The sequence below is a fragment of the Cebus imitator genome, unplaced genomic scaffold, assembly GCF_001604975.1.
Source record: "Cebus imitator isolate Cc_AM_T3 unplaced genomic scaffold, Cebus_imitator-1.0 Scaffold18, whole genome shotgun sequence".
Classification (NCBI taxonomy): Eukaryota; Metazoa; Chordata; class Mammalia; order Primates; family Cebidae; genus Cebus; species Cebus imitator.
In genome coordinates, this window is record NW_016107333.1 from 18,105,517 (window position 1) to 18,119,983 (window position 14,467).

The following is a 14,467-nucleotide window of genomic DNA, read 5'->3' on the forward strand; positions in this document are numbered from 1 at the left end:
AAAAAAAAAAAAAAAGCATTGCCAACATTTACTCTGAGACCTTCCTTTTTCCATGCCTTCATAGCTGGTGCCCCACTCAGCATGAGGGGTACAACATTCACGGTGCTCTCGAGTACTATACAGAACAGTGCTGTCAGAACTTTCTGTGATGAAGAAAGTGTTCTAGATCTACTCCATCCAATACAGTAGCCATTATTTGCATATAGTTATTGAATGCTTAAAACGTGACTAGTGTCACTGAGGAACTGACTCTAATTCAACTTGATTTAAAAAGCCTTGATATGCTTTGGCTCTGTGTCCCCACCCAAATCTCATCTCAAATTATAATCCCCACATGTTGAGGGAGGACCCTGGTGGGAGGTGATTGGATCATGGGGTTGGTTTCCCCATACTCCTCTTGTGATAGTGAGTGAGTTCCCACAAGATCTGGTTGTTTGATAAGTGTCTGGTGCATCTCCCTTCTCACTCTCCTGCTGCCTTTTGAAGACATGCTTTGCTGCCCCTTCACCTTCCACTGTAATTGTAAGTTTCCTGAGGCTTCCCTAACCATGCAGAACTGTGAGTCAATTAAACCTTTTTTCTTCATAAATTACCTAGTTTTGGGTAGTTCTTTATAGCATTGTGAAAACAGACTAATAAATAGCCAAACATAGCTAGCGGCTACTGTTTCAGACAACAGAGCTATTCAGGGGAAAAAATCTATTTTTAGGGAAAAAATAATATGTGGCAGTTGATTATCTCTAAGAGAAATGCAAAGGGATCCAATCAGTCTTGTTATGTGAACATTCTGTGTGAATTTCACTCAGCAACAAGGGTTTCCTGGGTCAGCTAAATTATCCTGCTCTTTTCTTATCTAGCATGGATGTTTCTGAGGGCAACAGACAGGTCCATTTATTTTGGCCAGTGAAAAACTCAGTGGAGAATTCTTGAAATGGAAAATTCGGAATCATTCATCTAGGTTCATATCCTCTGGGTAGCTCTTTCACCTACGATCCTCTCAAGGCAAGGATAGCTCTTGGATTGTGAGGAGGGGAGAATGAGGTCAGAAGTAAACTGAGGACTGAAAATGGCTTTGCAGATGGTGACCCCTGATCAAGCAATTCAAATTGAAATATACCCATAGACCACCACCCTTTTCCTCTTTTTTGGCAATTAGGGCAAGTGTGCCTTAGTTTTTCAGCCATGGGGTTTTGAGTCAGAAGACCTGGGTTAAAGTCCCAGCTTCATTCCTTACTAATGGGATGACTATAGACAAATTACTAAAACTCACTGAGTTTAAAAATAGGCTTAAAGATAGTGGATATCACAAGTAATACCTCCCTCAAAGGGTGCAGGTGAAGATCTGATGAGATAATACATATGGAACCGCTTTATAAACTCGTGAAGGCTATAGAAATGTCTTAGGAATGATTATTCCACTTGTACAGTTCACCTTTGCCTTTTAATACTGCTTTCATATTTACTATCTCATTTTATCTTCAAAACAGACCTAAGTAGGGAAGGAATTATTATCTATGTTTACCATCTATTGATGTAGGCAAATGGGACCCACAGAAGCTGAGAGACTCACCTAAGATTACACAGTGCATCTGGCTACATTGTGCCCAGGTTCCACCCTGGATCAACTGAGTCCCCTTCTAAAGCCCTCATTTCTAAAAAACAACCAATAGGCTGAAGCTTGGTGTCCAAAAGTTATGCTGCAGGATAAAAAACAGAATTATTCCTATTCAATAAGCAACCCAAGGTACAATATGAGTCTAAAGCTGAGCAATCTTAACATAAACATAATGATGGTGGGTAGCCACCCATTGTGCTAAGAATTTTATAAACATTATTTTAGTTAATAATCACATATAATTCTTGGAGGTTGTATAGTTATCAGCCCCATTTTACAACCAAGGAGATTGAGGCAGAAAATGGTTCAGGAATTTTTCCATTGTCCACAGAGCCGGTAATTGCCAAGAGAACCTGGATGTATTAGTTTTCTGGGACTGCTGTAACAAAGTACCGTAGACTGAGTGGCTTACATCACAGAAATTATCTCTCAGTTCTGGAGATAATTTCCAAAAAGTCCAAAATCAAGTTGTCAGCAGGGTTGGCTCCTCCCGAAGGCTGTGGGTGGAGGATCTGCTCCAGGCCCCTCTGCTTGGCTTGCAGATGACCATCTCCTCTCTGTGTCTTCACACCAATTTCCCTCTCTGTGTTTCTGTCTCTGTAACCAAATTTACAGTTTTTATAAGGATAAAAGTCATATTGGACTTTCATTTTAATTTAATTTTCTCTGTAATGAGCCTATCTCCAAATAAGTACATTCTGAGGTACTGGGGTTTAAGGCTTCAACATATGTACATCCTCATCTTACAATGGTTCAACCTACCATTTTTAGACTTTTCAGCATAGTTTTCTTTCTTTCTTTCTTTCTTTTCTTTTCTTTTCTTTTCTTTTCTTTTCTTTTCTTTTCTTTTCTTTTCTTTTCTTTTCTTTCTTCTTTCTTTCAGTCTTGCTCTTTCATCCAGGCTGAATGCAATGGCATGATCTTGGCTCACTGCAACCTCTGCCTCCAGGGTTCAAGCGATTCTCCTGTCTCAGCTTCCTGAGACTACAGGCATGTGCTACCATGCCCAGCTAATTTTTTGTATTTTAGTAGAGATGGGTTTTCACCATATTAGCCAGGATGGTCTTCATCTCCTGACCTTGTGATCCACCTGCCTCAGCCTCCCAAAGCGCTGGGATTATAGGCATGAGCCACTGCACCTGGCCAATTTTCAATAAACTACATGAGATATTCAGTACTTTATTATAAAAAGGCTTTGTGCTGGATTATTTTGTTCAACTATAGGCTAATATAAGTGTTCTGAGCACATGTAAGTTAGGCTAGGCTAAGCTATGCTGTTTGGTAGGTAGGTTCATTAAATGCATTTTTGAATTATGGTGTTTTCAACTTATGATGAGTTTACTGGGATGTAACCATATCATAAGTCAAGGAACACCTGCATTAATTTGGGGGTGGGAACAACTCAACCTGTAACACTGTATACAACAGTGGGTCAGGTCATCTGGCCTGCACACATCACGCTGTTAAGCATTGTGTTAGTCCATTTTCATGCTGCTGATAAAAACATACCTGAGATCGGGTAATTTATAAAGAAAAAGAGGTTTAATGGACTCAAAGTTCCACATGCCTGGGGAGGCCTCACAATCATGGCGCAAGGCAAAAGGCACATCTTATATGGTGGCAGGCAAGAGAGAATGAGAGCCAAGTGAAAGGGGAAATCCCTTACAAAATCATCAGATCTTGCAAGACTTACTCACTACTACAGGAACAGTATGGGGGAACCAACCTGATGATTCAAGTTTCTCCTACCAATCCCTCCCACAACACATAGGAATTATGGGAGCTACAATTCAAGATGAGATTTGGGTAGGGACACAGCCAAACCATAGCAAGCATTATGCTTTAAAATGCTTCCTGATGTTATAAAATTATACCATTCTGCCACCTTTTGGTGGGAACAAATGTCAAGACCCAGAGCATGGCACTTGACCTCCAGGTCCAGTTTTAGAGCCACTGAACAAAAACCCACCTTCTAAAAGTTCTTAAATTGTAAAAACGTTCCCCAAAAATGGTTTCCAGCCTACTAGGCAATTTGGCATTGAGGACTTTTCTCATAAACATTTACAAATATTGTGCTCTGTAATGAAGTTAATCAGTAAACCACACAACCTCTGGCCTCTCTCTCACTCCTTACCTAGTCTCATTTTCAGTTGCTGTGAATAAGCTAAGAATGGTAATGCAGTTTCATGGGTTAGAAAATCCAATTCAAATTAGTCCTCATTGCAGCTGTACTCCGCTGGGATTTTTCACAGAAATGATGAGTATGAAGCCTGCGAAAGGTAGGACATCATTCACAGGTGCTCTCAGGTCGAGCTCTTGCAACTGGACTGAGGAAATCTGGGGACTTTGGTGAGAAATGACAGCAACAGATATCTGTCAAAGATGGTGGCTCAGTCAGACCCAGAAGGCTGGTGTGGGAGTTTGGATTGGGGTGATTTTTAAAGGGTTTTAAGCAGACAAATATCTTATGGGGATGAAATCTAAGGATGCTTCCCCTAAAAGTTTTCATGGAATATTATGTCAAATTAGCACCATTCTTTCAAACCAAATGTTAGTTCTAACTAATATCAATGAACACCTGAAAAACATTTTAATATACATCATTTAATGCAGTGTTTTTAAAATGGCAAGTCTTAGATCCTAGGGGATCACAACATCTGTTTAGTGTTTTGCGACTGACATTAAAAATTGGATTAGAACATAATAGAACAGAAATATCAGAGTGCCCCACAAGAAGTAAAGTGATATTTCATGAAATTTAAGAGTTTGGAAAACAGAAGCTAATGAACTAGTTTCACAGCAGGTTTCTCCCCACAGTCTATGAAAAATCAGATAAACACAGAGTTGAGCTTTAGGCCGAAGCTCTTGGTTTTCTCTGAATTACAACATATATTATAATTAAAACACAGTAAAATGTAAAGAGTATTTTAATGTTTTTTTAAAACAGAAACTCATCTTTTAAATTTCCAACAAGAACAAATTCGAACAATTTTTACAATAATGATAATTGTGAACACGTTTTTGTTCAAATGTGATGTTTAAAAGTGACGGACACCGTATTTAGAAATGGAAATTAGTTGGAAGGCTGGGGAAGCAAATTTTCCATTCACTTCAATTTAATCAACATTTAATCAACATTTACTCTGTGTCAGGCATTGTGTTAGATGCCAGGAATGTAAAGAAGAAAATGCAATCTAGTATTTTCCCTCAAAGAGTTCATGGACCAACCACAATAATCACAAAGAGGCATGAATGTTTATGTGGTGTCAGGTACTATGCAGCTTACAGTCTTTGTCTTAGATCATCTTTATTACAGCCTCTCATGCAGACACTACATTATTTCAGCTTGTAAAGGAAGGAACAGAAGCTTAAAGAAGTTCAATGTGTTTTTCAGGCTCATATACCTGACAAGTTGTGGATGAATTGAATTCAGATTTGTTTGCTCAGAGGGCACTCTTAGGTAGTATCTCATACCATCTCAAGCTCAGCATGGAAGATAAGCCTGTAAACAAAAGAAATGATTGTACGCGCTTCCAATATGTTTCACATTAGAAGTGTGTACAGAGGTAGGAGAGGCGAATTCCACCTGGGGGAACTGGGGCAGGCTTCCTGGCGTAGGTGATCAGGAGTAGGTGGTAAGCTGACAAGGCAGGGAGAGGCACTAACATCACAAAGGCCCGATGCCAGGAACAGCAAACAACTCTGCACGTAAAGCCCTGACATTTAGTGAAGAAACCATGGATTAAGAAATACAGGAAGGCAGAAAAAGCAACTTTTCCACATACGAATTCAACAGACGTTCATTAAACATTTACCATGGTCAGCATTGTGCCAGGGATGAAAAACTGGATATAACCTGGATGCTTTCTTGGGAGCATCAGAAATTCACTGTGAGATTATGGGAGAGTGCCATTGCTTTTATGCAAACCTGATCTCGCATTTGGGGGTACAGTGGTTCTGGTCCCAAACTCCTTAGGGCTGCACTGGCTAATATGTCACATGTGGCTCTTCAACTTTAAATTTTAATTTAGAATTAAATAAAATTTAACATTCCACCTCTTAGTATCACTAGCACTTTCTAAGGGTTCAGTATCCCTACGTGGTTAGTGGCTCCCATATTGGCAGGTATAGAACCTTTCTGTCACCTCAGAAAGCTCCCTCAGATGGCACTCCTTTAGAGAAGGTGTTGAAAGCTGGAGACTGGCTGTCCAGAAGAATTTTACTTTCTTCTCAGGGCTTCTCAGATTCTCCTGGAGTCCATCCATGTGCTCTCATTTCAGAACTCTTCCCTAAACTCTCATGGAGAACTGTCACAAAGGAATCCTACTTCTCATACTCTTTCATAACTATTTCCAAAATAAAAATTCCTAAATCTAAATTTTAATATGTACTTTCCCCTTTAAATTGTATCAAAATAGAAATAAATTTACCTTTTCAGAAAGCATACTCTAAAGTTGAACTACCTCTACTCCCTCCACATCTTATTTTCTGTCAGACAATGTTGTATTTGCTTACTTGTTTAATTATTTTTGTCCCAACCCTAGACATCCCCAATTCCCAAAACACACAAACAAGAGAAAGGCTGAGCCTTTATATGTGTCTTTTTTACTTTCATATCCTCACAACCTAACATAGTGACTGCTAAATAGCAAGGATTTTATCACACACACACACACACACACACACACACACAGAGAGAGAGAGAGAGAGAGAGTGAGAGAGAGAGAGAGAGGGAGCGAGAGAGCATGAGCATATGTTTATAAATATATGTTTGTAATGAAAGCACTATCCTAACACTATATCATCAAGACAGACTATGTGTTAACAATTACTTATTAACTATCAATTGACGATCACTAAAATGATTTTGCTAGGTTCTTTAGAAAACAATGTGTCTTTTAATGACACTCAACTTACTGAAACTGCTTCTCAACAACCGCATTTTATATTCAGAACTACCTTCTGAGATAGCAACAGTCCAATCTTACAGAAGACACTGAAATAGAAAAAGCTTAGGCAGTTAAGATGTCACAGTCAGTTAATGGTGGAAGTTGTTCTAGTCCAACCATTTTGGAATATGTTGGCCATGCTGGTTCCTTGGTTGTAAGGTGCCTTTGTGATTACCTATTTGTGGAGATTTAGGGGACACACTATAAAATACTAGAAGTGGATATGCTTTGAGAATAGAAGTGTTTTTTGTTTTTTTGTTTTGTTTTGTTTTGTTTGAGATGGAGTCTTGCTCTGTCGCCCAGGCTGGAGTACAATGGCATGATCTTGGCTCAGTGCGGCCCCTGCCTCCCATGTTCGAGTGATTTTCCTGACTCAGCCTCCTGAGTGGTTGGGTTACAGGCGCCTACCACCATGCCCAGCTAATTTTTGTATTTTTAGTAGAGACAAGGTTTCATCATGTTGGTCTGGTGGGTCTCGAACTCCTTACCTCAGGTGATCCACATGCCTTGGCCTCCCAAAATGCTGGGATTATAGGCATGAGCCACTGCATTCAGCCAAGAACAGAAGTATTATTTAATATTATTGTGTACTGTCCTCATGTTTTTACTGATGTTCTACCGTTTTAGCATAATATTATCTATATCTCTGTGAAAGCTCTCCATTTTGATCTAGATCATTCCAAGGATTGATATGACAGTGATATCATTATCTAACTTGAGTTGGACTCCATTGTGTTTCTTGATTACGAAAATATTTGTTTTGTTGAAATAATGCTTAAAGATTTTAGAATTATCATGTGAGGAGAAAAAAAAATACACATTTCCTTGGATTCTACAGAATCCAGATTCTACTGGGTTTTGACCTTGGGCAAATTACTTAATTCTTACTAGACCTGTGGCAGAGAGAAACTGGGCTGAGGGAGGAAGGGGAGTTAAGGAAATAAGTTGGAGGACAAAATCTAGGTGTAAGTGAAACTAGCACTTTTAATACTTTTTAGTTCTTTTCAATTATGTTCACTCCAGAAATTTTCATAGTATTTGGTAATGAAATAGATCAGTATTTTGCTTATATTTTATCTTTTCTTTTTGTGTAATAATTACATATTTTTCCCCTTCCATTTTGTGGTCATAAGACAAAGAACAATTTCTAAAATGTTTTATCTGCTAGATATACTCATTTTATGCTGTTTTTATATGGATAAGTCAGACAGAAGGAAAGGAAATTGATTTTTGTACAGATACTGTATACCATGTGCTCTGTCAGTCATTTCCTGGGTTAATGCAGAAAGCATTCTTTTCAACATGTAATATGTATATTCTGCACTTTGCCAGTGTAGAAAAGCCCTGAATTCTAATGTTCATAAGCTATTAGTCATATACTTACGGAGACATTTAGATATAAAGAACTAGAAGATTATCTAGGATAGAGTCTTCTCTTTACAGATGAACAGAGGGAGACCCAGGTAGGGTAAGTAATGGTTTTTAAATGCCATATAACTAGATTCAGGAACATGGCTCCCAGAGACCTAGAGACCTCTTCTGTTGGGAAAACTTCCCAAGAGAAGCAATACCTACAGGGAATTTAGAGATAGGTGCATTAGTGGGATGAAGCCCTGGGAGGGGTTGGCTGTGTTGAGAACCATTCCAGGCTCAGGAAGCAGCAGATGGGAGAAGTCCTCAGTCTGGAAGCATCAAGGCACATTCAAGAAAGAGAGACATCAGAACACAGAAAATGGCTGGAAAAGAAAGCAAGGGTAGGGACATGCAGAAGCTTGTGGGCCCAATTATAGGTTATGTGCAAGCAGAGGCCAAGAAGGGGGTTACAAACGCAGGTAGGAGGAAGGAGAGAAAGACTTTGACTATCATGTTTTGAAGCATCACACATCTGAAATTACCCCCAGAGAGCAGCAATTCAGTGCATGAGCTTTGAGATTAGACTTCTAGAGCTCACGTCTCATCTATTTAGGTAGGTAGATGTAAAGTTGCTTAACTTCTCTGTGCCTCATGGTACTCATTTGTAAGTAGGGGATAATAATGTTACCTACCTCATAGGGTTTTGTGAGAAATAAATGAGAATATACAAGTGCCTGCCACTAGGAAGAACTCCATAAAAGTTTTCTGCAAAATATATTAATCATAATAATTATAGTAATCATTTCAGCCATCTTTTGAGTACAGCAAAGAGCATTCATTCTTCATGTATACATGCATAGGTCCACAATCCCTAATTGCCAATTCTAAATCCCCAAGGCCCTGAAAAATCACGTTTTTCTAAAAGTTTGCCATACACTTATTTTGGTGACAGAAGCTGACCTGAATGAATGTGAAACTATTTATGGTCTTTACGTATTGCACTTACTGTGAATATTCATTAGTTTCACTGTGGAAAATATTGCTGTATTCGATTCTGGGTTTTGTTCCAGACTGCGCTGGGAGGGTTATATAAATAGCACTGTATTCTGTTCTAAAATCCAGAAAATTCTGAATTCTAAAACACATACGACTGCAAGCGTTTCAGATAAGGAACTTTGAATCTGTATAATCTCACTCAATCCTCAGCCTAACCCTTGATATTGATATTATCATCCCAAACCTGCTGCCATGAAAACTGAGGTTTATCAATAGTTTGCATAATTTGCTCAAAGTCCCATGGTTCATCAGAGATGGAGTTGGAATTTTGGTCAAGAATTATCTGACAACACTTGGAGCAGTGAGAGACATTTGTAAACTTTCCTATCTCTTATTTATGTATATCTTTTCAGCATTTGCAGAATTTAAATATTTCTATTTTCTAAAGAGCCATAGCTGATGTTTTCAGGAAATAGAAGCATTTTCATAACCTGATGGTTTTCTATTACCTAGAGGTTTTCTAAATAAGGGCCCCCTTTAACAGTGATGGTAGTAAGAATAGTAATTATTATTCCTATTTCAAGTCAGCTATAATGTATCGAGCACTTCTTGTGTGCCAAACATTTAGCAAAGCACTTGGCACACATTATCTCATATAATCCTTACATCAACCCAGTGAGGTAGGTACTATTATTCTCTGTTTTATTAGGAGAAAACTGCAACTTAAAGACATTAAGGAATTGCCAACTGCACACAGATTGTAAGTAACGGAGCAATAATTTCAATCCAGTAGATAGATTGCAGACACTGCATTCTTTTTTTTAAAAGCTCCTCCTGTGTTTTATAATGATTAAAATAACACATACATATACACATGACAAAAATTACAAACAGTAAAAAAATTACGCAGTCTTCTATTCCAGAATATAATGTAAAGATATCACCTCTCACAGTCACCACCACCTACTTTCTTTTGTGTCATGTAGAAATTTGCCTTTGTGCATGCATGCGTGTGTGTGCACTCACACACAGCATTTCTTTAATACCCACGTGAATATGCACATTGTTCTGTAGCTTACTTTTTTCATATAGCACCATATTGTAGAAACTTTTCCATATCAGCACATAGAAATCTAAATAACTGTTTTACATCTACTTAATGTTTCAGTGTATGGATGTAACAAATTTATTTAACTAGACTCCTTTGGATGACTATTTAGATTGTTTCCAATTTATGGCTCTTGCAAATTTGCTGCAAGTGAATATTTTTACAAAACACTTTTTCATAAAGGTTTGAGCATATTTCTAAAATAAATTTTCAAGCAGTGGAAAATTTATGCTGGGTTAAAAGGACACTGAAGTTTAAAAAAACTGGAAAATATTGACAAATTTTCCCCCCAAAATATTTATTTTCCTAACAGTATGTATTATGAAACTTTTTAAATCCTCTCACATTTGAAGATGAAAACTGTAATGTTTTAGTTTCAATTTAAATTTAATTATTGACAAAGATGAGTACATTTTTCTGTTTACAAAACACTCATGTTTGTATTTCTAAAACTGACAATTCCTTTCCTTTCTCATTTTTTCCATAGGTTCTCAAATATTTTCTTATTGGCTTTCAAGAGCTCTTTATACATTAATGATGAGTGTGTCCTCTGTTGCAGATATTTTTCTGAGTTTTTAATTTGTCATTTAATTATATTATGTGTATACTGTAAAAAGTTGTAAATTTTTATGTAGTTAAATGTTTCAGTCTTTTCTTAGAGCCCACACTCCTAACCATTATGCTAAACTGCCTGTCTAATTTCCAGAATGATGACATTCATTCCAGTTTTATTGTCACTTTTGTTCAGGTGTTTTAACAGAACAACTGGCAGGTCCTCTGGGACAGAACCTGGAAGTGGAGCCATACTCACAATACAGCAATGTTCAGTTTCCCCAAGTTCAACCACAGATTTCCTCATCATCCTATTATTCCAACCTGGGTTTCTACCCCCAGCAGCCTGAAGAGTGGTACTCTCCTGGAATATATGAACTCAGGCGAATGCCAGCTGAGACTCTCTACCAGGGAGAGACTGAGGTAGCAGAGATGCCCGTAACAAAGAAGCCTCGCATGGGCGCAACAGCAGGGAGGATCAAAGGGGATGAGCTGTGTGTTGTTTGTGGAGACAGAGCCTCTGGATACCACTATAACGCACTGACCTGTGAGGGATGCAAAGGTAAGTGTTTTCTCCAGATTGGCACTTTTCTCCATCAGGTTTTACTATACTGGTTGTCGAAATCCCTTGGACTAGATGCTTTTCTTTCCCCAGCCAACTTCCCATTTTCTCCTCCTCTGCTCCTACCTCCTCATCTTTGTTGGGCAATCATAGATCTATAGGAAGACTGTTAAGAGTATTTAGCTTAGGTAGAAGTAATCTTTTTCCTTTTCAAAACCTCACATATAGCTAAAGACAACTTGGGATTAAATTTAACTTGTTGTAGGTTTTGTTTTTTTTGTGTGTGTTCTTTTTAAGGAAAGAAGAAACTGTTTAACTCATCTCTTAAAATTAAGATCAAGAATACAACTTTATTCAATAAATATTTAAAAATACTTTTTCATGTACTTTAGTTAATTGAGAAAGAGATAAAGAAAGAAAGAGCAAAGTAATAATAGCTTATATTTAAAAAAAAATTCATTTAGCCTGGGGGTGGTGGCTCATGCCTGTAATCCAGACACTTTGGGAGGCTGAGGTGGGTTGACTGCTTGAGTCCAGGAGTTCAAGACTAGCTAGAGCAATGTGGAAAAATCCCATCTCTACAAAAAATACAAAAATTAGCCAGGTGTGGTGGGGTACACTCGTTGTCCCAGCTACTTCGAAGGCAGAGGTGGGAGGATCACCTGAGCCTGGGAGGTTGAGGCCGCAGTGAGCCATGATCATACCACTACACTCCAGCCTGAGTGACAGGAGAGACCCTGCCTCTCTCTCTCTCTCCATATATATATATATATATATATATATATATATATATATATATATATGTAATTTAGCAGTAATATAGATTTGTGATAGATGCTATAGAGCAGTCATGAGAAAATTGCAATCCATTTAGGATGGATATATAACAAATATAACAAATGAAATATAAAAATGACAATGTAAAGTCCCATGTGATTACTGTCTCAACTATGGCACAGGTAATAAGTTTGTAAAATTTTAGAGGAAAGAACAGGATAGACTAATAGGTTCATCTGTTTATTGTTGTATTTATTCATTAAACAAATATTTGGGCACACCCACCATAAGCTAGGCACTCTGCTAGCCTCTAGAACATTGAACACTGAATAAAAACTGTCTCTTGAGCAGAATCTTTTGGATGGTGTGCCACATTGGGGTTCTCAGATGCCGAAAGTTGCTATGAAAATGAGCAGGGGACCCAGTCACATAAGAACGGCTCAAAGACATTTCAAACCTTTGAAAGTTCAAATGATCAGATTGTGTAAAGCCATATTAGTCACTTCTTAAAAACTGGGAATGACACTGTTAGAATTTTTTTTAAATAAGAAGCATTAATACACCAACTTTAAAAACTAAAGCAGATTTATAAAGAAAATTGAAAAGATCCCATTTATGACCTTCAAAATGCCCTTAACCTTTTTGTGGAGAGTCACATTTGAATAGGTAAATGAACTTATACATTCTTTGGACGCATAGATTTTGTCTTCTCTACCTGTATTACTACTCATAAAACCTAGCACAGTGCCTGGTACATAGGAAATATGGAGTAAATGTCTTTTGAATGACACAATGAAAAACCATGTTCATCACTGGTACTTAATAAGTCTCTACTTTGTAAAACGGCATTCAAATTTTTTTTTACAATACTGAATTCTTCCCCATCTCCAAATGATAAAAAATAAATATTACCTTCAATTCCTATATGAAGTGGAAGATCTCTTTGGGCTGACAGAATTGTGGAGATCGAGATCTGCTTATGTTATAGATTTTAAAGTGGGGTAGAATTAACGCAGGAAAACATTTCTAATTGGTTAGAAAAATAAAATAGGCCAGGTGCGGTGACTCACATGTGTAAGTCCCAGTAATTTTGGAGGCCAAGGCGGGCAGATCACCTGAGGTTAGAAGTTCAAGACTAGCCTGGCAAACGTGGTGAAACCCCATCTCTACTAAAAGTACAAAAATTAGCTGGGCATGGTAGTGTGCACCTGTAGTCCCAGCTACTCAAGAGGCTGAGGCAGGAGAATTGCTCAAATCCGGGAGGCGGAGGTTGCCATGAGCTGAGATCGTGCCATTGCACTGCAGCCTGGGTGACAGATTGAGACTCCATCTGAAAAAATAAAATAAAATAGTTTCTAAATGACAGGCCTAAAACTGGAACTAAAGTAAGCAAAAATAAAACTTCTACAGATAGGTTTGAGAAACCAACTGCTCATCTACATAAAAGAAAATGAACAAACTTTGTAGTAGTTCTAGTCAAAAAGTGACTTGGGCTCTTACTCTGGAGGGCAAAATTAGTACCAAAAGCTGAAGCTTATAGGATGGCATGTTTTGAGGCCTAATTCAAGAGTTAATGTTTTAGCACTAACATGAATTGTCCCAAAAATGAGACTGGCTTTTTGCCTTAGGTGGTAATGAACTTCTCATTATTATGGGAATTCAAAAAGAGGTTACATGAACAGGCTCGAGTGCTCCCATTACAGGAAATTAGTATGTTATATGGGACACAGTATTAGTTGGCTTCTGAAGTCCTTCTTTAAATCCTTTGAATCCATAGTACTCATCTTTATAATATTCTAAATATTTCGTGCCTGTTTCTTCTTCTAAGCAAGTTTGTAAATTTTGTAAGTTGAAAAGTATCTGTATTCATGTACTCCCTCCTATTGCTATGAATTGATGAAAGGGAAAGATAGACCACGGTTTTTAAACCTTGACAGTATTGAGATTTTAGGCTGGAAAACTCTGTGTTGTGAGGGGATGTCTTGTACATATTGTGGGATATTTAGCAGTAGCCTGGCTTCTATCCACTAGATCCCAGTAGCAACTCCCAATTTGTGACAACCAAGTGTCTACAGACGTTGAAAAATGTCCTCTCGGGGGCAAAATTACCCCAGCTGAGAATCACTAAGAGAGGCTATTCAGTGAAAAGTATAATATAGAGCTTCTCAAACTTGAGCTACACATGGAGCTTTCTTGAGGGAAGCTACAATATTTCTTACGTGCCTCTAGTGTTGACTTAAATTACTTTTAATGAATTACTTATGTTATTAAGCAACTATAGCATAAGCTATATTATAACTATATTATACTGTGTATCATCTTTTATATACTGAAATATTTCAATACAACAAAAGAACAAAAAATTTACAAAATTACATACAAACAAAACTACAAAACCAATAAAATAATATTAGATCATATAATTTAAACTTAGGTTCTTCTGAGTTTGGAATACCTAGACCATGTATCATATGAGGCCTCAATTCTCCACTGCTTTTCTCTCTTTGAACAGTTGATTCTTCCAAACCTTTGTTCATGCAGAGCTCCCTTTGGCT

The 14,467-nt window shown here is 37.7% G+C and overlaps 1 protein-coding gene across 6 annotated transcripts in view; it reads left to right on the forward strand.

Moving 5' to 3' along the window:
- NR1H4 (nuclear receptor subfamily 1 group H member 4) overlaps positions 1-14,467 on the forward strand; it is an 86,108-nt gene that overhangs the window by 24,831 nt on the left and 46,810 nt on the right. For 3 of the 6 annotated variants that reach the window (XM_017516458.2, XM_017516454.2, XM_037734184.1), the window contains exons 1-2: positions 3,763-3,894; positions 10,770-11,135. In XM_017516458.2, coding sequence (XP_017371947.1) covers positions 3,786-3,894; positions 10,770-11,135 — 475 coding nt within the window. In that variant the 5' untranslated portion in view covers positions 3,763-3,785. Of the gene's footprint in view, positions 1-3,762; positions 3,895-10,769; positions 11,136-14,467 lie in introns of those variants that run through there. The other 3 variants (XM_017516481.2, XM_017516466.2, XM_037734188.1) reach the window with 2 other exon arrangements.